At 32.9% G+C, this 22,773-nt stretch overlaps 2 protein-coding genes across 2 annotated transcripts in view; one reads left to right on the forward strand and one right to left on the reverse strand.

Annotated features, from left to right (window-relative positions):
* The window catches only part of LOC143253882 (transient receptor potential cation channel subfamily V member 5-like), a 40,317-nt gene extending 22,446 nt beyond the window's left edge, over positions 1-17,871 (forward strand). Inside the window, 11 exon segments of the mRNA XM_076508395.1 lie at positions 661-762; positions 3,290-3,442; positions 5,621-5,703; positions 6,006-6,222; positions 8,377-8,484; positions 9,250-9,401; positions 9,934-10,043; positions 10,149-10,303; positions 11,386-11,502; positions 11,864-11,989; positions 12,281-17,871. Of these exon segments, the coding sequence (XP_076364510.1) occupies positions 661-762; positions 3,290-3,442; positions 5,621-5,703; positions 6,006-6,222; positions 8,377-8,484; positions 9,250-9,401; positions 9,934-10,043; positions 10,149-10,303; positions 11,386-11,502; positions 11,864-11,989; positions 12,281-12,421 (1,464 nt within the window). The 3' untranslated portion in view covers positions 12,422-17,871.
* A 51-nt stretch (positions 17,872-17,922) lies between these two features.
* Positions 17,923-22,773, reverse strand: part of LOC143253883 (Y+L amino acid transporter 2-like) — a 29,773-nt gene continuing 24,922 nt past the window's right edge. The window contains exon 11 of the mRNA XM_076508396.1: positions 17,923-21,448. Coding sequence (XP_076364511.1) covers positions 21,381-21,448 — 68 coding nt within the window. The 3' untranslated portion in view covers positions 17,923-21,380. The remainder of the gene's footprint in view (positions 21,449-22,773) is intronic.

The following is a 22,773-nucleotide window of genomic DNA, read 5'->3' on the forward strand; positions in this document are numbered from 1 at the left end:
TCTATATTAATTATTTATATTATCCTAATACAATCAACTGTATTTCTATTTGTTTTACATATTTGAACTTAAATTTACCTGAAAAGTCTAGTTTAAATATTCGACGTTCTTTTTTTGAAATGTAGTGTACTCTCCATCTCCAGTGTACTCACCACTTCTAGTGATACATTTTCTAATTATAAAATTAAACACATATTTATTTAACTTTAATTTATTTATTTCTCTGTTTAAACGGAGTATTAATTTAAGTTCTTTGTGTAGATATAGTTTTGTATTCCGTTGATTATGAAACGTACCTTCTCGGGTAAATAGGATATATATTGATTCAAAACTAACTTTTATACTTGTCTACCTCTAAGTATCTATCTCCACATCTCTATGACTATATATATACATATATATTTATTTATTTATTTAACTGATATTATATTTTGTTATCTTCTACAGTTGATCATTCGTTTGTTTACAAACTCACTGTTCTATTAAATCTATAATATATTGTCTCCAACTTTCAATTTTACTAGATCATGTTAAACATGGTAAACTGTTTACAAGTTTTTGTTTATTAGATCACGTTAATCTTGGTATACTATGTACAAACTTTATTTTTCCTAGATCATCTTAAAGATAATGTAGTGTCTACAAATTTTATTTTTATAGAACATGTTCAACATGGTGTATGAGCTTGGAGCTTCCATCAATATCGTCAATCGGCAAGGCCTAACTCCATTGACACTAGCTGCAAAGTTGGCAAAAAAAGAGGTCCGTAGTTTAAACACAAAGTTACATAATGTTTATCTTCATGCTGGTGTTTAAAACTTTAGGTGTTGGTGTGGTTCCAATTTATATTTTTTTATAGGCAGCAGAAGTTTCGAGCGTTACCTCTTTTAATAAGTTGTACACAGAAACTTTGTTTTGACACTTCATTTGAATTTTTTTTCGCTCATTTCTAAAGTTAAATTGAAAGTTAGATATATTTCTTTTTGTAATGCTAGTGAACACGCTTTTCAGCTAATTCCTGAGGTTTGTAAATGAATGGTATTGCAGAATGGATCTGAATTCTTAATTTGACTAAGCTTAAACAAGAAAGAGATTGAACACAATGTGACAAACTTAAAATAAATCTATTTATATAAACACAATCAAAGTTACGAATGCACTAAATAAAGGACAGCACTTTAATAGAGAGCCGTAGATTAGTCTAACTGTTGATCTGTAGATCTTTTCGAGGCTGGGATAACATAACATTATATAAAAAGTTCTATAATGTCATCCTCTTAGTTTACACGTGTTAAGCACATAACTCATTATCACTTTCATAAAAAAATAAGTTAGGATGAGTCTTCCTTTACAAGTTTGTAAATTGTTTTCACTTCGCTTCAGTACGTTCCATTATTTAAGGCAAATTTTTTAAAGTTTTTTTTCTTTGAAGTAGCCAAACAATAAAAGACACGTAATGTTTGTTGTTGTTACTTTATATATGCAAAAACGGCTCGTTTGGGTTGAGAAAATATTTTACGTAGAAGAGCGAACAACGTTTCGACCTTCTTCGGGCATCGTCAGGTTCACAAAGAAAGAAAGAGGTAACTGACCGGAAGCTGACCACATGTTTGAAAGGGGTTGTGTAACTGAGTGTCGGAATGTAGAGGGCGGTGTTAGATGTTTGAATATCGAATTTTATATTATTTATTTTATTATATTAATATAGGTATAAAGGCGTTCTTTTATATTGGTTTATTTTGGGTTTAAGTTGTAGTATAAGTAAGGCTTCTTTTATTTTGCGTTTGTTTATGTTTATTTCTTTATTTAGTATTTGAGTGTTTTCTATGGTTATGTTGTGTTTATTTGACTTGCAGTGTTCGAAAACGTGTGAAGGTGACTTTTTATTTCTTTGAATCTGGTTTCCATTTTTCTACTTGTTTCTCCAATATAGAAGTCGTGGCAGTTATCACATTGTATTTTATAAATAATGTTGGTGTAGTGTTTGTCAGTGTAGTTTTTACATAGTATAGACTTCAGTTTTGTGCCTGGTTTTTGAATAAATTTGGTATTAACTGGAATGTCATATTTTGTTACTAGTTTTTGCCAAATGTTGGTTATTTGTCTGCTGATGTCGGGAATATATGGTATGCAGCAGTATATGGTTTCGTGATTTTTTGATTCGTGAGATATATTTACTTTTGGTGATTGATTTTGCTTTCTGTCTAGGTGTGTGCGTATAATGTTTTCTACGGTTTGTGGAGGAAACTTATTGATGTTGATGAAGTATTGTTTTATTTTGTCTAATTCATCGTTAATTTTATCTGGTGAGCATAGTTTTATGGCTGTGTTTATTTGGTTTCTTAGTATGTTGAGTTTTTGTTTTGTTTCATGTGCTGAGTCCCAAGGAATGTATAGTCCAGTATGGGTTATTTTTCGGTGCATTTCTGTTCTCGGTTGTGTCGGTTCTTGTAATTTTGAGGTTAAGAAATGATATTTGATTGCTTTCTTCCTGTTCACATGTGAAGTTAATGTTAGGATGTATAGAGTTAATATGATTGAAAAAAAATTAAGTGTATGTGCTGTTGATATGAATCTCGCAATCGTACCAGTATAGTGGTGGATATAATGCTGTGTTAATTGCTTGTGTTTCAACTTGTGTCATAAAAATATTGGCTAGAACTGGTGATACTGGGTTGCCCATGCTTAGGCCATTTGTTTGTATATAGTTGTGGTTGTTGAACATGAAGTTTGTCTTCATCGTGGTGAATTCTATGAGTGTTGCTAATTGCTTGATTCGAATGTCTGTTGATTGGTTAGGGTCTCGGATACAGAGTTCTAAGGCTATCTTGCAGACTGCAGCTGTTGGGACTTCTGTAAAGAGGGATATAACATTGAAACTGGCCATTAACGCTTTATGATTAAGTTGATTAAGATTAGACTTGAAATTAAAAGAGTCCTTGATGAATGAGCTGGCTGATGTTACATATTTGGAGAATGTCCATACTATGTATTCACCAAGATTGTAATTAAACGATTCATATGTGGACATTATTGGTCGTAATGGACACCTAGTTACACAACCCCTTCCAAACATGTGGTCAGCTTCCGGTCAGTTACCTCTTTCTTTCTTTGTGAACCTGACGATGACCGAAGAAGGTCGAAAAGTTGTTCGCTCTTCTACGTAATATATTTTCTCAACTCAAACGAGCTGTTTCTGCATATATATTTCTCTATAAGTGGGTTTTTTCGACATCACTGATTGTTGTTACTTTGTTACGTGTTTTAAAGAAATATATTTCGTTTTCAGATTTTCTTTCACATTTTGAAACTACAGAGAGAGATATACTGGCAGCTGGGTAAAATCACCTGTGAAGCTTATCCTCTGGATGAGATTGACACGATCAACAACCAAACGGGAGAGGTTAACAAAGCGTCTGTGTTGAATCTCGTGGTTTATGGGGTACGATTCTCGTGAATCCAGATCAATGAAAAAAAATTTCTCAACCCAAACGAGCCGTTTTTACATATATATATTTCTCTACAAGTGGGTTTTCTCGACATCACTGATTATCAGATCAATGATTGTTTGGTGAATTTAGAAATAGTGTTAGACAATACAGTTATATATCATCCTTGCCTTTGGCCTAGAGAGGAACAGTAGTTTGTAGCTCAATGGACTTTTGTTTGCTTCAGAATTTCGCGTTGCAGAGCTACACTAGGGCCAACTGTCAATAATATATCCTTATCTTATTTGTTTGTTTTGAATTTTCGAGCAAAGCTACACAAGGGCTATCTGTGCTAGCCGTCCCTAATTAAGCAGTGTAAGACTAGAGGGAAGGCAGCTACTCATCACCACCCATCGCCAACTCTGGGGCTACTCTTTTACCAATGAATTGACCGTAATATTATAATGCACCCACAGCTGAAATGGCGAGCACGTTTGGTGTGATGGGGATTCTAACCCTCGACTCTTATATTATGACTTGAGCGCCCTAACCATCCAGCTATGCTGGTCCTACCCTAATCTTAAAGTGATATATTATGGAAAACATATATTGTCAAGTCAGCAGCACCCACCGCCAACTCTTGAGCAATTCTTGTCTTATCGAATATTTGGATTTGACTATCACTTGTATGGTACATCTATAGCTCTAAAATGTGGAACGCACTTTTTTGCAAAGGGGTCGCGAACAATAAATTGTTGGGTTCATTATAATGTTCGCTAACCATTAGGCCCTACTCGGCCTCATTATAAGATGGTTGAACCAAGTGCATATGTTTACATCATTTGATTTACGCTAGCTCTCTCTAATTTAGCAGTGTAAGATTAAAGGTAAGGCAGCTAGTCATCACCACCCACCGCCAACTCTTGGGCTACTCTTTTACCAACGAATAGTGAGATTGACTGACATATTATAACGCCCTCACGTAATCCGAGGGACGCGGGTTCGAATCCCCACCGTACCAAACATGCTCGCCCTTTCAGTCGTGGGGGAGTTATAATGTGACGGTCAATCCCACTATTCGTTGGTAAAAGAGTAGCCCAAGAGTTGGCGGTGGGTGGTGATGACTAGCTGCCTTCCCTCTAGTCTTCCACTGCTAAATTAGGGACGGCTAGCGCAGATAGCGCTAGTGTAGTTTTGCACGAAATTCAAAAACAAACCACTAAATTTCTGTTATAAGAACAATACAACCTGAACTAGAATATAAAATTATCGCTTCGATTTAATTACCATTTGTTTGTCTAACAGGGTATTTCATGTCAAACAGACGTTGGTAACTATATCAAGTGCACAAAGTAAGGTTTAGCTAGAGATCCGTTTGTTAACTTCTATAACCAAATAAAGTGAAATTCTTGTGTTTGTGAGCGGACGTGATCAAACAAAGGGAAGTAATATAACATTAAATGTTATGAGCACACTATTCAAGGACGTGATCTTGAAGAGGAAAGGATAATCGGTGTTTATAAAACATAATACATAACATACACCTGATGAAACAATAATATTTAAGGGTAGAGGAAGAGGTCCGCTGAGAACCTGACCCTCCCAGGTCGCACAACAACTTAACGCCAGTTCAGAGCATGTGGAGACGTTTTGCTGTTTGTGTTAACAACAAACAAACCATTTGTTGTTATTTATTTAACTCTTATTGTTAGTTGTTATTCTAAAGCATCTTATTTTATGGAGTTTTGCTATTTTTAATTTATTTACTGTTATTTTGTCACTTTGTTTTTACTGTTTTTATTATTTGTTATTTTTTATCCTTTTTTTCTTAGTTTTGTTGTGAATTTTATGACGTCACTAAGAACGTTTAAAAGTGACGTCATCCTTCTTATAAGCGTTGTGAACCGGGTTATCAAGACCTCACTCCAAAATAGTAAGTTATGTCGCATAAACATTCTGTATACAATCATGACTGACCTTTAATTTTATTAACTTTAATAGGATGAAACCACGAAAACTAGACTTGTGTAAAATTAAAAAGAAAGCAAAAAAAGTAATAATATGTTGCCTGTATTATGGTAATATCTAATTTAATATTATATTAATATTTTATATGGATTAGATTTGTCTATATATTATTATTATTTAACGTGTTTTGTCACATAATAGACACATTCTCATACAATTTCTAGGACAAACTTTATCATCTGGACATGTTAGAAGGTCTGCTAATTGACCTTCTTCACTGCAAATGGAACACTTTTGTGAAGTTTAGGTAAATATATTTTTCCTACTAACTAAACTTTATAATATACTGTTGTGGAAGGTTTACTGTAAGAATTTTTTGTAGTTGGTGTTTTTAAAGAATAATTGAGTTTCATCCCAATACGTTTGAAAATTCAGTTATTGTTACAGAATCCCTGTTTTGTTTCCTAACGAAGTAAGTATGATAAAAAGAAAATTATAAATTACATCATTAAGCTCAAATTTATTTTAAGAAACTTGTATTATGCTCAATTTAAAGATTATTTTTAAAATATCAAACTCCTGGTTTCACAGGTGCTTTTTTCCTTGCAGGTTTTACAAACAATTTGCAACATTTGCTGTCTACTTTCTCATTTCTTTAACGTGTTTTGTGTTAAGACCAGCCCCTCTTGTGGGAAACGAGGAAGAAACAGATACGAATTTGACTTCAAAGGAGTTCTACGAGAATGGAAGCTTATCTTTACCATCATCACCGTCAGATGGCGAACCTTACTGCTTAGCTTTAAACAATGATAATAAAGTAAACGTGGTAATATTAGGCTTACTGTTTGCTGTTGTAATATTTAGACGATAACTGGTGCAATGCTTATGTTTGCGTTATTTAACTCTTTTTGATTGTTTCCTAGTTTAAAATAAGAAATAAAACACTTTTATTTACTTTTACCTAATAACAAATGGTAAAAAAAGAATTTCTTTATTTCTGTACTTTTACCAGAGAACGAGTGGTAAAACCATTTATTCTTCTTCTGTGATTAAAATTAAAGGTAAACAATATATATTTTAAAGTATTATGAGGGTCGCAGGCTCGAATCCCTCTCACACCAAACATAATTGCCCTTTCAGCCGTGGGAGCATTATAATGTGACGGTCAATCACACTATTCGTTGGTAAAAGAGTAGTCCAAGTAGTCCAAACCAATTAAAGTATTAAAATGTTCAGTGAAAATGATATTTTTTGCAAGTTGCAAGTGGGTATTAAAGTAATAACGACACTTGACTTTAGCCTCTAGGCTAAGTAGCCATCACTATATTTTAACAAGCCCCTCACAAGCTGGTAGAGGACATTTTTGTTGAAAGAATATCTTACCCAATTCCGTTTTTTTAATTTGAACATAAATCTTGGACATTTTTATTGGCTAAAAAGTAAGCATTTCTCGCAGTCTTTTAGCGTTGCAGCTGCAAAAAGTGACTTAAAGTGGTAAGGTGATTGATATCTGTTAGTGCAATTAAAGTTAAATGGCTGAACAAGAGAATGGTGGAAGTCTCCAAATGACACACAAAGGTTTTCAGGAACTGTTCAGAAACGCCTTGGTAGATATAAAGCCAAGTATTATATTATGTTTTTGTTTGTTTTTGGATTTCGCACAAAGCTACTCGAGGGCTATTTGTGCTAGCCATCCCTAATTTAGCAGTGTAAGACTAGAGGGAAGGCAGCTAGTCATCACCACCCACCACCAACTCTTAAGCTACTCTTTCACTAACGAATAGTGGGATTGATCGTCACATTATAACACCCCCCACGGCTGAAAGGGCGAGTATGTTTGGCGCGACGGGGACGCGAACCTGCGACCCTCAGATTACGAGTCGCACGCCTTAACACGCTTGGCCATGCCGGGCCGTTATATTATGTCTGTAGCTGCTTTCAAAGTGTCCCTGTCTGTTTATCCCACTGATAACTATTGTGATGCTTCTACCTTCCTTACCAAATCGCAGGTGAAATCGTTTGTATCTCATTTGAAAGCTTAACATAAAAAGTTGATAGCAGAAGGTTAAAAGGTTCACAGCCGCTTAAGTAAAGATGCTGAAAATGTGAATTTTTATATATACTTTAGCACTACCTAATATGGAAATTTGAGGATGCTGTATTTCACTCTAAGATTTATCTATTAACAAACAAAAACTTGTCTCGAAAAGGTATACCCAAAACCACCATCTGTGGGGGTTTCCGGATTGAACATACTTTTAATATTCAATACTTTATTTTTTAAAGACACCCCTTGGCTCCTGAGGGACGTATTAAAATAATTATTTTTATGAAAATTGGGTACAAACTATGCGCTGTAATAGGCCTACAATAGTAAGCGCTATTCTCTAAGTAATGCTTTCAAATAGCACAATACAAACTACAACGTAAGTATAATGGATTTACATACACGATCAATGAAAATTAAGTATGTTTGTATTCATATTCTTTTTTTTTTTTTCTTATTGAAGGAAATATCTCTTCACTTTTAAACAAGTATAATTCATTGCGAAAAATATTTCCTGGGACGAAAAGAGCATAACAGAAAAACATTACACAACGTTCCTACACCTATAGGAAGACGCATTATTGTAGGCTTAAACGTAAATTTTCGCACTAAAATATAAATATCAAAGTTCATAAATAGTACACCATATAAATAACATTTTCCTAACATTATTAGTTTTCAAGTGATTCCAATCTATCTTATACATTTCTACCAAACAGCCGACGTCGGCTACCTGTCTTAAGCCTAACAAAAGAGAACCAGTATAAGTAAAGTAAACTGTAAACAGAATTTCATCCGGACACGAGCTATCGTACGTGATTTTACCATTACTATATTATATGCATATTATACTTTTTCTAGATACTTTTGGATGCTGGCAGTGGCTGTTTATTTGTATCGCTGCCACATAATATATTTATTTTTCACTTACAGTATCACTTGATTTTAGAATGTTTGACAATAGGGGGCGCCTTTCTCTATCTTCTCACTTCCGCTAACGAAGCACGTCTCCTTGGCTACCAGACTTTCTTGGAGAACTTAGTAAGTTATGGAACTTGTTCAGCAAATTAAAAATTGACATAGAGCCACACAATGGGCTATACGTGCTGTGCCTAAAGGTGGTTTCGAAACCTAATTTTTATTATTATAAGATGACGTTTATTTACTTTGTTTGTATTTGTAGTAGAGAAATCAGAATTATTTGGGAGATTTTATTTAATATCGAGTAAAATATTTTAGGAAAAACAAAGTAACACGAAAATGTAGTCAAAGTATTACTAAAAAATTAGGATTATTTGTATATAATATTTTAAAATATATTTATTTATTATAATACAAAATGTTATACAAAGATAATTTATTTGTGTTACATTTTAAACTAATTTCAGTAACAAAAGTTCAAATATTTTTCCAGCTATTAGTTTACCTGTTGGTAAAAATTTATATAAATATTTATCAAATTACGATTGATACGAATACGTTCTGTAGCCATTATTATTATTATTAGATAAGTGGTTATTTTTCATATTCTCTCCTTAGTAAAGTAAAGACCTTGTTTCTATTATTTCATTTGAATAAATCTAAAATAATAATAATGACACGGCAAACTTCTTGGTTGTTCAATGGTAACCATGAGGGCTGATAAAGCTGTAAATTGGGGTTACATTCAAAGGTTTAGCAATAAATTAGTGGGCTTATAATTATAAAACACGGGGCTCGAGATGCTCAGTACAGATATAGCTTTATGCTTAAATTAAAAAATAACGTAACTGACAGAGAACTTGTGACCTTTTGCGCTACCTACAGGTGACTGTACCGTCTCGAGTGCTGTTTCTGTTATCATGTAGTTTAGTGATGTTGATGGTTCCTCTTCGTCTTACATGTACATCACGTGTGGAAGATGTTGTGGGAGTATTCGTTATGATCACCACCGCCCCCTATTTTCTTTTCTTTTGCAGGTAAGGTCCCCCTTTTTTACTAGTTGTTTGTGTAAAGTACTGATTAGGGTTAAACGTAACTATTAGGTTTAATAAGCGTCATATGTTCCCAGAAATATCAATTACGAAAGTATTTTACCATACGAAGCTTATTTACATATAATAATGAAAAAAAGCTATTTCACTTATAAAAACTTTATTTAACTAGTTTTTTCTCCTATTGCTATGGGTTATTTGGGTTTCAATTCTACGTTCTTGTAACTTTTTTTTGTTAGATCGAACTTCAGAAATTTCTGCAAAGAAAAATTATGTCTCGAGGGTTATTGAGTTATACGTTCCCACTACTTTCTCAGATATTAAACTGAACCTAAAATAACTCGCGAATGTTGTTTTAAATTTTTGTCAAAGGAATAAGTAACTGTGTCAGATAACTCTAGCTCTAATGTGAAGCTTGTTCCACACTCCAATTTTATTTTGCTTTAGCCGTGCCCCTCTGTAACAGTTGAAATTAGTGGTGTGTCGACATTGTTTTAAGCTGTTATATTTATTTCAGAGGTTTCAAACTGGTGGGGCCGTTCGTTGTTATGATTTATAAAATGATCGTGACAGATCTTTTACGATTTGTAACAATCTACCTGGTATTTGTCATGGGATTCTCCCAAGGTAAGTTTTCTTTATATACTTACTGACAAAACAACTACAAAGCCTTTCATCTTTCCTTTTAATCAAACTAGCCTGAACCGTTATTTATTTATTTGATTTTTTAAGCCTTTTACGTCATATTTCTAACGCACAACGGAGAGGGCGCGAACTTCTTTGGTAGTCCAGTAGCTAGCGTCATGGCCATGTTTGTGATGTCACTAGCAGAATTTGGCGACATCTATGAGGAATTTGAAAATACTGCATATCCGACTGTTGCTAAGGTAATTTTTTTACTTTCTTTTCTTTTTATCTTTTTTATTGTTAAAGCAATAGATGAGAGTTTATCATTATACACTGCCCTTAATATCTAGCCCCGCAATAGCACAGTGGTATATCTGCTGACTTACAACACTAAAAACCGGATTTCGATACACGTGGTGGGCAGAGCACAGATAGCTCACTATGTTTCTTGTTGTTTAACTTAAAAATAAATAAACATTTGTATTTTTCATCATCACTACATGCTAGTAACAAAGAATATGTAAAAAAATACTTCTCTTTGTTATCTGATTTTTGGATTTCTATTGCTAGGAGAGCAGAACTCACTTCTTGTTACAAAGAAAAGATGGTTACCTCCTAACATCTGTTTTTGCTTTAATTTATAAATTAAAATAATGCTTCTCATTTCACCGCTGTTTCAAAAACAAGATGGCGTACAGTGAAACGTCTTAAGAGTCGCTGTTCCTTCTTTTTCGGTTTCCAAGCGAGCAGAGATTACTTCATATTAGCAACAAAACCTAAACAATAATGTCTGCTTCCTTACCTCAACTGTTGCTAAGTGACATCATGGTCATTCATCAGTTCGCTGCTGTCTGAAGTAAGTAGTTAGTCGGTAATTAGGGAGACGGATATCGCTTCCCGGACTACCTCAATGACAAAAAAACTACCCTATATTTCTTATATATACTGTAGTTTTCAGACTAGACCCTAACCTTCTTACGTGTTTCATAGCCTTATCACTTATACTGTAGTAATCACATTTTCACGTACCTAAGATTTCTTATGTGTTCTGCAGCCTTATTACCTTTACCATAGCTCTCTTACTTACACCATATCTTCCTTACTTCGGATTTATCCTTTTAATCTATTCTGTAGTCTTCGAGTCTGTACCGTAATCTTCTTGTCTGTACCCGTGTTTTAGAATTTTTACCTATATCATATCCTTAGCATAGCACTAAACACAGCTAGCAAGCATGATAAGTGTACATATACCGTGGTATACTGCTTGTGGTTCAGTAAGATTTCGTTGCACACACAGAATACTCCATGCTTGCAGTATTAAAGACTAGGTTTTGGTTTTCAGATATTGTTCATCATGTACATGGCCCTCGTCACCATCCTACTAATTAATATGTTGATTGCCATGATGGGCAAAACTTACCAGAACATTGCTGAGAGGAGGAACGAATGGGTCCGCCAGGTACGTAAACTCGAATGACTACAAGAAAATCGAATCTCGACCCCGTGCTCTTACTTTTAGAACATTTAATTAATTTTAATGCTTGTGTACAGTCTTGTGTTGTATCTATAACATAATGACGAATATCTGCTCCACTTGTCGGAAACTTTGTTTTATATTTATTATAAATATAAAGTATGTAATAATAAATGGAACTTGGCATTACGTCATACTTACTGACTTCTAGGGATTTCAAACTTTATAGTTATGTTTAAAAAAGTTTGGTACGTTCCTTATTGTTAGATCCCTTTATAACAAGAGTTTGGTACGTTCCTTATTGTTAGAGATTCCTTTATGTATAAGTTTTTTTTCATCTGACCAGTGGGCCCGGATCGTCCTAGTTGTGGAGAGAGGTATGCCAGCGTCTGATTCTCTAAAACAGCTCTCTCAATACTCTCAACCTATGGCCGACGGTCGAAGAGCTTTAGTACTAAGAAGACAACGAAGTGTAAGTATACGTAATAAATATTTGTTAAGAACAAAACCAGCCAAACCTTAGCAAATTCTTTAGTACCAGAGAGCCACCATTTTGTTTCTTTGCTGATATCTTTCTTGTCGGTTTATAAACACACGAGGATATTTACTGAACTCATTTTCCAATTATATAACAGTGTAAAGAGACAAAGAAACTTGAACAATTATAGAAAGAGAATTGGGGTTATTCGTGGGTCATAAGTAATCCTTCTTAACCCGAAACGTTCCATTGTTGAAATTTTTACATAATTGCCCCTCTTTTCAGGTTAATGAACTGGAAGAAATCCGAGTTCTTGGAAACATGAAGGCCCTTCACCTTGAAAACAGACGCCGACAGGAGGCGGGATCGAACATTCTTTCGCCCAAAAGTACACCAGTCAAAACACATAGTGTTCCTAGCCTTTGAAAAGCACATGTCGCTTTTGTTATTAGATTTATTTTTTGTTTTTTATTCTGCATTTTGCTAGAATAAATTTTACATTATTCTTTTACGTTTTGCAGTAACCCTCTCGTACAAAATATGTTGTTGTTTAATTTTATTCAAATAACTTATTTCCCTTAAACAGTAACAACTGCTGATTATTTAACACTTTCAACTTATTTGGAAACTTTTACGATACAAAGGTTAAATCGTCAATCAGCGATCCTTAAGGTTCTCGCTTAACAACCACTCATAATTTAGAACTGCTACTCGATTGTAAGGCAAATAGTCAGCAGCACACGCCGCCTACGCGTCTACTTCTAACCGAATAGTATATTCGACTGTTAAAGTTATAAAACCTCAACATTGGAAAAGTGGAGTGTCTTCGGTGATATATCGTGGCTCAAACCTTGGTTCTCCCCTGGTACATATTCCAGCACTTTAATATTTAAGCTTTAGTGGCTTAGAAGTTTCATGGGATAGTTTGTACATCACTGCCACATGGAGTACTTTACGGCGTTTAATAATTGTCTTGCTGTGTTATTATAATAAACAAGAAACGTAATATTCATACGTCACACTCATTGGTCAATTCACTAAGAGCTGTAGCTCTGAATACGTTTTACTAGGAAAAAATGTAAATATAAACGATTTTTTTCTTTACTTATGGACAAACCTGGTGAGCAACATATTCATTTTATAAATGATTTCATGTCCTTGTAATTATTCCACCTAGATTTTTATAACTTATCCAGCATTATTACAGACATTGCAGGTGTACGACTGATCGACTTTGGTAACTATAGCAACAATATTCAAATATTATAACGTCATATTGTTATGACAGCTGGGCGAAGCATATTATATGACGTGCTGTTTAATAATAGGTAAAAAAATGTTTTATAATACCAGACACCTGCCGCTAATCGCGTTATTTCTTCTAGGTCGTTTCAACAAGTATGCACTCACTGAAAAATAGTCGGGAAACGGTTAACTTCATATTTTCTTCAACTAACTAGTCAGTTAACGTTAAATGTACATATATATCTACCACTTTCCTGTGCTATCAGTTGTCTGCTTTTTTAGTGTTTAATCTAGGAAGTACAAATCTAACTTCTGATATTAAACGAATCCAATTTGACTAACAGCATAATTTCTGATATTTAGCATTAAAATTTCTGTTTCACTGTGACGTAATTTCGTATATTAATTTCTATTTAATATCAAAAAAGCTAATTTGAAAGAATGTGACAACGTCTGTGTTTTAATACACGATAACTGAATCTATTTATTGTACCAACCTTCCCAAGTTTTAACAAATATTCATATTAAAAATTATATTTGTGCGCTTTGACTATTTACAAATTTTCAGCTCAATATACTTGACTCTTTTTGTCAAGTGGCCTGGCATGGCCAGGTGTGTTAAGGCGTTCGACTCATAATCTGAGGATTGCGGGTTCGAATCCTCGTCGCACCGAACATCCTTGCCTTTTCAGCCGTGGGGGCGTTATAATGTTACAGTCAATCCCATTATTCATTGGTAAAAGAGTAGCCCAAGAGTTGGCAGTGGGTGCTGATGACTAGATGCCTTCCCTCTAGTCTTACACTGCTAAATTAGGGACAGCTAGCGCAGATAGCCCTTGAGTAGCTTTGCGCGAAATTGAAACACAAAATAAACTTGTAACAAGTTAGTAAACACAGCAGGAATTGACAGTCAAAATTCTGTCATTTGTTTATCCCGGTGAAACAGTAGAAAGTTTACAGCCTTATAACGCTTAAACCCGGGGTTCAATTCCCCGCGATGGACAACAGATAGCTTTGTTTAGAAATAACCAACTAAGCCTATTATTTGTACTTGCTAGTCGTTATGTGATTACTGAGTTTACGTGTATTCTTTCGTGCAGATCAGGGATCAAAAAATTTCGGGGAAAAAACAAACAACAATGTCAAAGCTTAAAAAAAAAGAAGAGATCATGCGCACAAACAGACCTTCACTTGTATTTCTAAAATAATGGATATTTTTTGCTGTTTGTATGTGTGTCTCAACTTTCCACCATTGAAAATCGCACATTTCGTAGTGATAATTTCGTATTCATGGTGTTTGGTGTCATATTCTTCTTGGATCACCTTCACGTAAGATATAAGAGATAATAAACGTTGAAGTTCTTATATTTTAATATATTCCATATACCGGTCTTCTTCAGCAGTCACCAGCACATTGGCTGAGGAAGGCCCAAATCCCTGCCCCAGAAATGCCCTTTTGTCTTTATCATTAAAATTGTCAACAACTACAGAAAGATACATCCCATTTAATACCTTACTTGATTCCAGTTAAAATGAATGACACATAAGGACTAGTATATCTTTATAGTAAAAACATAATTTTAATATACTGTTAAGCGTTAATATGCATAATTCATTTTTAATTTTTAGATTTTTACGAGGTTTTATAAAATCAACTGAATGGGAAAGAAAAACGGTGTTTATTTTTGTTTTTTTTACCACAGTTAAACCATTGTATCATCTAACATCCGCTGCCCCTCTGAAGAAAGAAGAAAAAAAGGGGTTTACAATGCTTTAATTGTACCCTATTTATTAATTTTTAGTTTAAAAGTAGGAGATACAGTGCGTTTCTTTTTTTAAAACTGTATGTAATTATAAAACGCCAAAAAGACAAGTCATTTACGATATAAAGGAAAAAAGTATGTAGATATATATTAAAAAATAATAAAATAACTTAATAAATAATCATAAAAACAATAATCAATATTATGAAATTATTTTAATTTTGTTGTTGTTTTAGGCCCATACATGTAAGGTATAAAGAAACGAACATACATATTTGTATTTTAGAAATATCGTTCAGAAAAGTAAAATGCAGTAAATGTTTAACATTTTAATGTATATCTTTGAAAGGTAAAACTCTCGTTAATATCATAGAAGTTGATGGATGCTAGTTCCTTTTCCTTCATCTAAACTTAAGACTAACCGCTTGCCAACAAATCTAAAGGTTTTCAAGATATTTACAATTCGAAAACGGCACCTTTTTTGGCTCAATACTTTTTATCTGTTCTTCGCTACTCGTGGCCAAGTTCACTTTTCGTGTCGCAGCGTGTACACGAAACACAGTGTAACTCAAGTGAATATCCATTCGTGTTTTTTACTGGATTGGAAGTCGTATTATCATGTTTTGATTGAATCTATAAAACATTTTCATGCTGACTAACTGAAGCATCTACTAATGTTATATGAGCAGTAGCTTCAAAGTATTTGACTCAAATAGCTTACGCCCTCTAACGGTACACAAATTGCACATTCTCACTACGATTCAGTTATGATTAATTCAGTCAAAAGGATTTCAAAATCTAACTCGTAAAATCTTTGAATGTTTTCATCATAATTAACATTACGAAGTTTTATATGTATTTTTCATTTTAATAAAAGTGAATTTCAAATATTTTCCCCAAATCGTACAGAATTGTAAAAGCTCATTCAAAATCTCTTTTCTTTTTTCAGTTTAGTTGAAACTAGCACAACCTGTCAACAGGCGTTAGTTTAGATTACTGTTTAACACACCAAATAACAATAAAAATGTTTTCATTATTTCAAAACTTTTGTCAAACGAGAGTACGAAGTTTCTTTTTTTGTTAAATACATATTTTTTTCAGGTATTTATATATTAGAATTAAGGGGTTCATTTTGTGTATTGTAATCTTAAAAAAAAAAAACTTTCTCTTATAACGCTAATAATTTTCTCTTTTTCGCTAAAAATAAACCTGTAGTCATTCAAATATTTTGTGCAAACTAAAATGTCAAAATGTGTGTAACATAAATAAGTGTCCTTATACTGTCATAACAAAAAGCCAATTTTAATACGATATGGTGCAAACTAACTACAATGAATACATTTTTGGATTTATAAAGTTTAATTTTAGCTTTATTAGATTACACGCTAGTCAATATTGGCCATTGACAACAAGTGACCGATAAGCCTAGCTGAAAGCGAGTCTAAGTACGTTTCCAAGCTTAGTTTATTTTCAGTTAGAGAAGTGTTTCCTTGAATAAGGTAGAAAATGAGTAGATAATTATCGAAATAGCTAAATCTTATGCTTTTATTCCTTTTCGTAACAGAATGATCAAGGAAGATGTTAATATGATTTCATGTTGTTTCATTGTTTGTTAAGCCTCAGTGTACGATACTTTGGACTTCACTGCTGAGAATGGTATTATATATATGTGAAATATAAGTTATATTAGCTGGTTAATTTAATGTATACCATCATTTAATAATTTATGTATTACACTCTACTTTCTGTGTTAAATTTTAAGCAGAGTTACTCGTGGAATATCTTTTCTTTTATACTCTAAATTAAATACAAAAAGTGCATTAATTTATTTATCTAAAAGAAGTTTTTCACATTTGAAACTGTATATTCTTAAATAACTTTGTATTAAACTTATCTAGTGCATTCTAATGTTCAGATACTGTCTTCAATTCAGTCTCTATTTTTGTCGTTTTCTTTTTAACTTATTTTTTATGAAAGTTAGTTTTATTTTTGGTACTTTCCGATGATTAAGCGGTAAATATGGAAGCTGACAAAGCTAAAAATCGGGTTTCGATATCTACAGTGATCACAGCACAGGTAGACGGCCTATTGTGTAGCCATGTCCTTAATAATAAATAAAAATCGTTGTTTGTACAATTTTACAACATTGGTGCCCATGTTTGTAATACTTGTTATTGTTGCACGTGCCGAAATTTATCTTTTTGTTGTTGGGCTTTCATAAATGATTTCTTTCTACTGTTTTTACTGTTCATTGTTTAGGTGGCATTATTATTCTTTATATTTTCGGATTTGAAAAACTAGATTTGGGAAAATCTTGACGTTCGAGGTAAAGTGTGTTTATATTATTTATAATTATTATTTTGTTCTTCTAACTGAGCTCATTTTAATTCTGGTATTTACGTTATCTTATCTCTGATTTGTTAGAATCCAAAATATCTTTACAAGAATTTATTTTCTTGAACGAAAACCTTCACAACTGTAAAATATTTGAAAAATAAGTTATATAAAAGTGAAGTGTACAGGTAGGTTATATTATTAATTTATTAAGCCTTTAGAATAACATTCGATTTTTTTAAAAAAAAACTTTTGTTTGTTTGTTATTGGGCATAAAACTATACAATAGACTATCTGTGCTCTCCCAACTCCAAGTATCGTAACCCAATTTTTAGTTCTTAGTTCATAGGCTTATAAGAAACAATATTAGGTATTTGTTTAGTCTTGATTTTGAGGCTTAGTTCAGCAGCGGGATTTTTTAAAAGCTGAATTGTACTGCTATATGCTCTGTAGTTTTATTTCATACCTACACTGAAAACAGAATGAATTGTAATAAATAACAAACAATTATTTGTGGAAATATTAAAGTGAATATAATTCTACACAGAAAAATGACTGTTCAGTGAAATAATGAATATTCTCATCTCTGAATATTTTATTTATTCTGTTTTTGGTTTAACATATACCCACATATATATATATATATTACTCAATCACAACATTGGCACTTGAAGTATAGAAACACATAATTTGTTACTCACTAGTAGTCGCCTAGCCTAGGCAGTGAATGGAAATATTTCTATTACTCCTAACACCAGTTTGAAACAAGTTGTCATAGCAACCGTAACATGGAAACACAGTTTGTCACGATAGATTCAACGACACTTACTTTGGTAGAAATAAAATCTCTATTTTCTGTATTTACAAACGTAAATTATTAACTTCATTTTTTAAGACTATAGAATCACTACCAAGAAATATTATTTTGTTTGTTTTAAAACGAAAGTGAGAGAGAACCTATTTCTCTGTGATCTATCAATTTTCATTAAATTTCAACATAAATTTTGATTTGGTAACAGACAACGTACTGACCATATTAGTACGTAATACTTCGCGTTAAAATGAGGTAAACCAGAAACACTCAATAAAACATTTAAAACCAGTTTCATGTCAGCCCCTCTTGGATTCGCCCCAAATAAATCAACTATGTTTGTTAGAAAAACAAACTATTTAATTTGTGAGGCTACATCTCGATCATTTTTAAACTGGAGATTTCAGTTGAAAACTGTTTGCCTGTAAAAGAAGCAATAATAACTAGTGGATGTTTCAGACAGTGTGTGGCTTATTGGTAGGCTCATTCTGTAATAATTTCATACTAGACTCCTTCAAACATAATGCATTTCTGTTCTGACCGTTTCGATCTTTACTCTACAGTTCATATTTTAGAGCAACGACTATTCCCTTAAGTTATTACACTTTATGACGCGAACATTTAAAAAATAATAATTACAACAGAAACTTTAAAGATGTCGTACACATGGTATCGAAATATACACTAATTTTATTACTTCTTTCATGTTCAAACAAGTATTTTGAAGTCAAAAATATTCAAGACATGATACCATAACAATTAAGCTACGTTCAGCGAATATAATTCAAAACAGATGTTTTATTAAATAATATACCTATGCAAATTACTGGAACGCCTTATCGTGCAACAAGGAAAATTTACTTTGGATTAGTTGTCACGATAACAAAAGTTTTTGTTTACCATGGCAATATGAATTATGTTCAGTGCACTATCTGGTGATAAATTATTTTTCTAGACTTCATTTCAAACAACAACAAATTAACTTGTTTTGTTTTTGAATTTCGCACAAAGCTACTCGAGGGCTATCTGTGCTAGCCGTCCCTAATTTAGCAGCGTAAGACTAGAGGGAAGGCAGCTAATCATCACCACCCACCGCCAACTCTTGGGCTACTCTTTTACCAACGAATAGTGGGATTGATCGTAAAATTATAACGCCTCCACGGCTGAAAGGGCAAACATGTTTAGTGCGACGGGGATGCGAACCCGCGATCCTCAGATTACGAGTCGCACGCCTTAATATGCTTGGCCAACAAATTAACTACAAAATTAATCGAAAAACCTTTCTTTAAGAAAAAGTATATCTTATCAATATGAATATTACTTATTTACGAACGGATTATAAGATTAATAAACAGTCCCAAATTACTGTCAACAATATTTTAATTAATTAAAACTTGTAACAGATAATAGATATTACTACATTTTTCTCGTAGCAACAATACCACACATCTCTATGACAACGTTATATAATCTATTAAGTAAAAGCTAAAGTCACTGCCTTGTTACAAGTTTTGCGAGTTTCAAAAGAAACTTACAAGTTTTATGTATTAAAAAAAAACACCTCTGATACTGAACGAACAGCATCCTGGAAAATCGTGACTTCTGACAGAGGAAATTACCATTTTTACTCAACCGTCGTTTAAAATCCGAAATGGACAAATTAAGAAAAATGTGACAAAAATATATTGCAGTCTAAACTATTTTTAAAGTAAATAGTTGGCCTCCTGGATTCTAATGATTTCGATTTTTAAACCTTGGACTGCTTATAATAGTTTTTTTGTTTTCTGAAATTGATTCAAATATTAAGACATTTATTTAGCAGCTATTATTGTGTTTTACAAGCAACGACCAATAAAAATGCAGTGGCTGTTATGTTGGTCACAACGTTGTTTTGAATTAAGCACAAAGCTACACAATGGGATATCTGTGCTCTGTCCACCACGGGTATCGAAACGGGGTTTTTAGTGTTGGAAGCCCGCAGACATACCGCTAAGCCACTAGGGGGCTAGTCACAATGAAATGATAAAATTAAACAGCTTATCGTTTTTCTTTTTAAACTATATAATACTCTCGTTCCATGAACGAGTGTTCGCTCTCCAAACTCACGTTGGAAATTTATTGACAAGATCACATGTGGACTATTAAATGTGTGGTTTTCAAGCTTCTTTTTAGTTCCGAAGACACAAAAAAAAGTTTTCGTGATTAAATAAAATTATAGGCTAGAATATATCGAAGTCAAATCGATCATGTTTTTATTTCATTTTTTTTAATAAAATATAATGACTATTTCTTATTGTTATGTTTTTGTGAAAACAAAAATGTATACAAAGTCTTTAATCGCACTTTATAAGTATTCTAATATAATACTTAAGGCGGTCAATACAAAAACGTACTATACTATTAAAACAATTTGCTTTTAATAAAATCTCTACACCAAAATAGGGTTATGGTTATAAGAATTCACGCATGCGCAATGTAATTACCTAAAATATCTACTTTAATCACAGATTTGTATAAGAAGTATTCTCCAAAGATATTTCTATTCTGGTTGAAAGTTTAGAAACATTTATTTGTGCTTTGTATAGTGTTATATAATAAGATATATTAATAATTACAAAATAAAAACATCATAACAATTTACACAAGAATCGATAATACGGAAATCTGTTAGTGCTTTCACCTAACGACAACTTTTGGAAACTGCAAATAAAGTCATTTGATAGTTTCATTTTTATAAATAACTGTAATATTAATTACGGGTCTTACTTAAGTGTACTGAAAAATGGTTTTAAATAAGGTCACATTGGATCTTTTAAATATATTCAAACTATGATCGTGTGAAACTTGTAAAACACTGAGATTTATTACGGACGAAAAATGTTCCTTTGATCCCAAATTTCACGAATGTAGTCATAAGCATTTGTACCAAATAAAATAAAAATAGAAAATTCTAAAATGTTTTGTTAACTTGTTAAATTATATCGATAAATTAGTGTTGTTTGCAGACTAAATAAAATAAGTAGGTGTTTACCTTTATTAGAGGGGCTGTTACTCCAAGTGTGCCGATAGTTATCGATTAACATAACTTATTATGGTGAGGCTTGTATCTAAGTATGTATTGCTACAGAACATTTTAAACGTTTAAACACAGTTCACAGCCAACGGTTTACTGCAAGGACAATTTTCACAACATTTTTTTTTTTTCACATTAACTACTGATTTAACCTGTATTTCACAATTTTTCTGGCACTTCTGATGGGACCACCACCAGAATCTTCTGCAGAAAATGTGTAGTTGTATCTGTCAGGAAAACAAAAAGAGAAGTTAAATTTGTGAAACTTACTGGTATCAGTAACACAGGCCTGCGATGGTTTTATTGTCCACAAATTTCTACACGTTCTACACTAATTCATGTAAGCTGAATTCGAAAATAATATTCATTTTTCTCCATCACGTACAGATTTTTTTGCAAAATTCCATATGTACATTTACATAAGTGAATCATTTTTGCTGAAATCGGGTCACATTTTGTTATGCTTAAAATACTGACGACCACTGGTTTTAGATTTCTCTAGACCAATCGCGACGTGATCGTCTTATCGATCGTTCTATTACTATTATGGTAAAATTATTACCATGGTAATAATTATGGTAAACGAAATAATAAGTTAAGTTTCTTCCCCCTCCTGATTTGTAATTACACTATGTAACAAAAGTTTTACTTTCCCTTGTTCCTGGGCAGGAAGCGTTATTTCCCAATTGCTTATGCCTAAAGTAAATGGCAAAGACCGATTTTTTCTATTCACACTTTGCTTTTGTGACCTGGGTAATGAAATTTTCAAATTTACCAATTTTCCAGAACATTCCAGGTAGATTCAGTGCCGAGTAGCCGATAGAGAATTTTCTCGAACTTACAAGAATTTTCAAGAACTTTCTAGAATGTTGTAGAACTTACAATAATTTTCAAAAACCTTTTAGAATTTTCAAAAACTTTCTAGAATGTTGTAGAACTTACAATAATTTTCAAGAACCTTTTAGAATTTTCTAAAACTTTCCATGGTAATATATACAGGGGCTTACCACTCACCACTTCAGTTTAGTCGTAGCTACCCAAGTGAACACATAGACTTATCTGATTTTATCAGAGGTGGCATCAAGAAGCTGCAAGCATTTTCCAGACGCATTCTGTTATGTATGTGGCCAATTTAGCAAGACAAGAGCAAAAAAAGTACTCTGTGACAGCATCTGCTAAAATGTGTGAAACCTACAAGGCATGCCTGTCTGGGATCAAGACAAACCCTGGGCACCTCGTTTTACCTGCGAGCACTGCAAAAAAAAACTCTAGAAGGTAAGACGGACAAGTTTTACTTACTTGGATAATACGATTTTATATTATACAAATTTTAGATCTTTTAAATTTATATATATTCTAATTTATTTTTTTAAATTGCCAATAGTATAGAAAAAATATCACATTAAAATATTTTGCATGAACCTCTTACACATTAGTTGTGGATGAAATAAATTTATTCTTTATAATAACAATTTTATTTTGCTCATTTGCAGGATGGTACAGAGGGGAAAAAGAGAACCATGAAGTTCGCTATTCCAAGAATTTGGCGTGA

Source organism: Tachypleus tridentatus, chromosome 6 (assembly GCF_004210375.1).
Source record: "Tachypleus tridentatus isolate NWPU-2018 chromosome 6, ASM421037v1, whole genome shotgun sequence".
Classification (NCBI taxonomy): domain Eukaryota; kingdom Metazoa; phylum Arthropoda; class Merostomata; order Xiphosura; family Limulidae; genus Tachypleus; species Tachypleus tridentatus.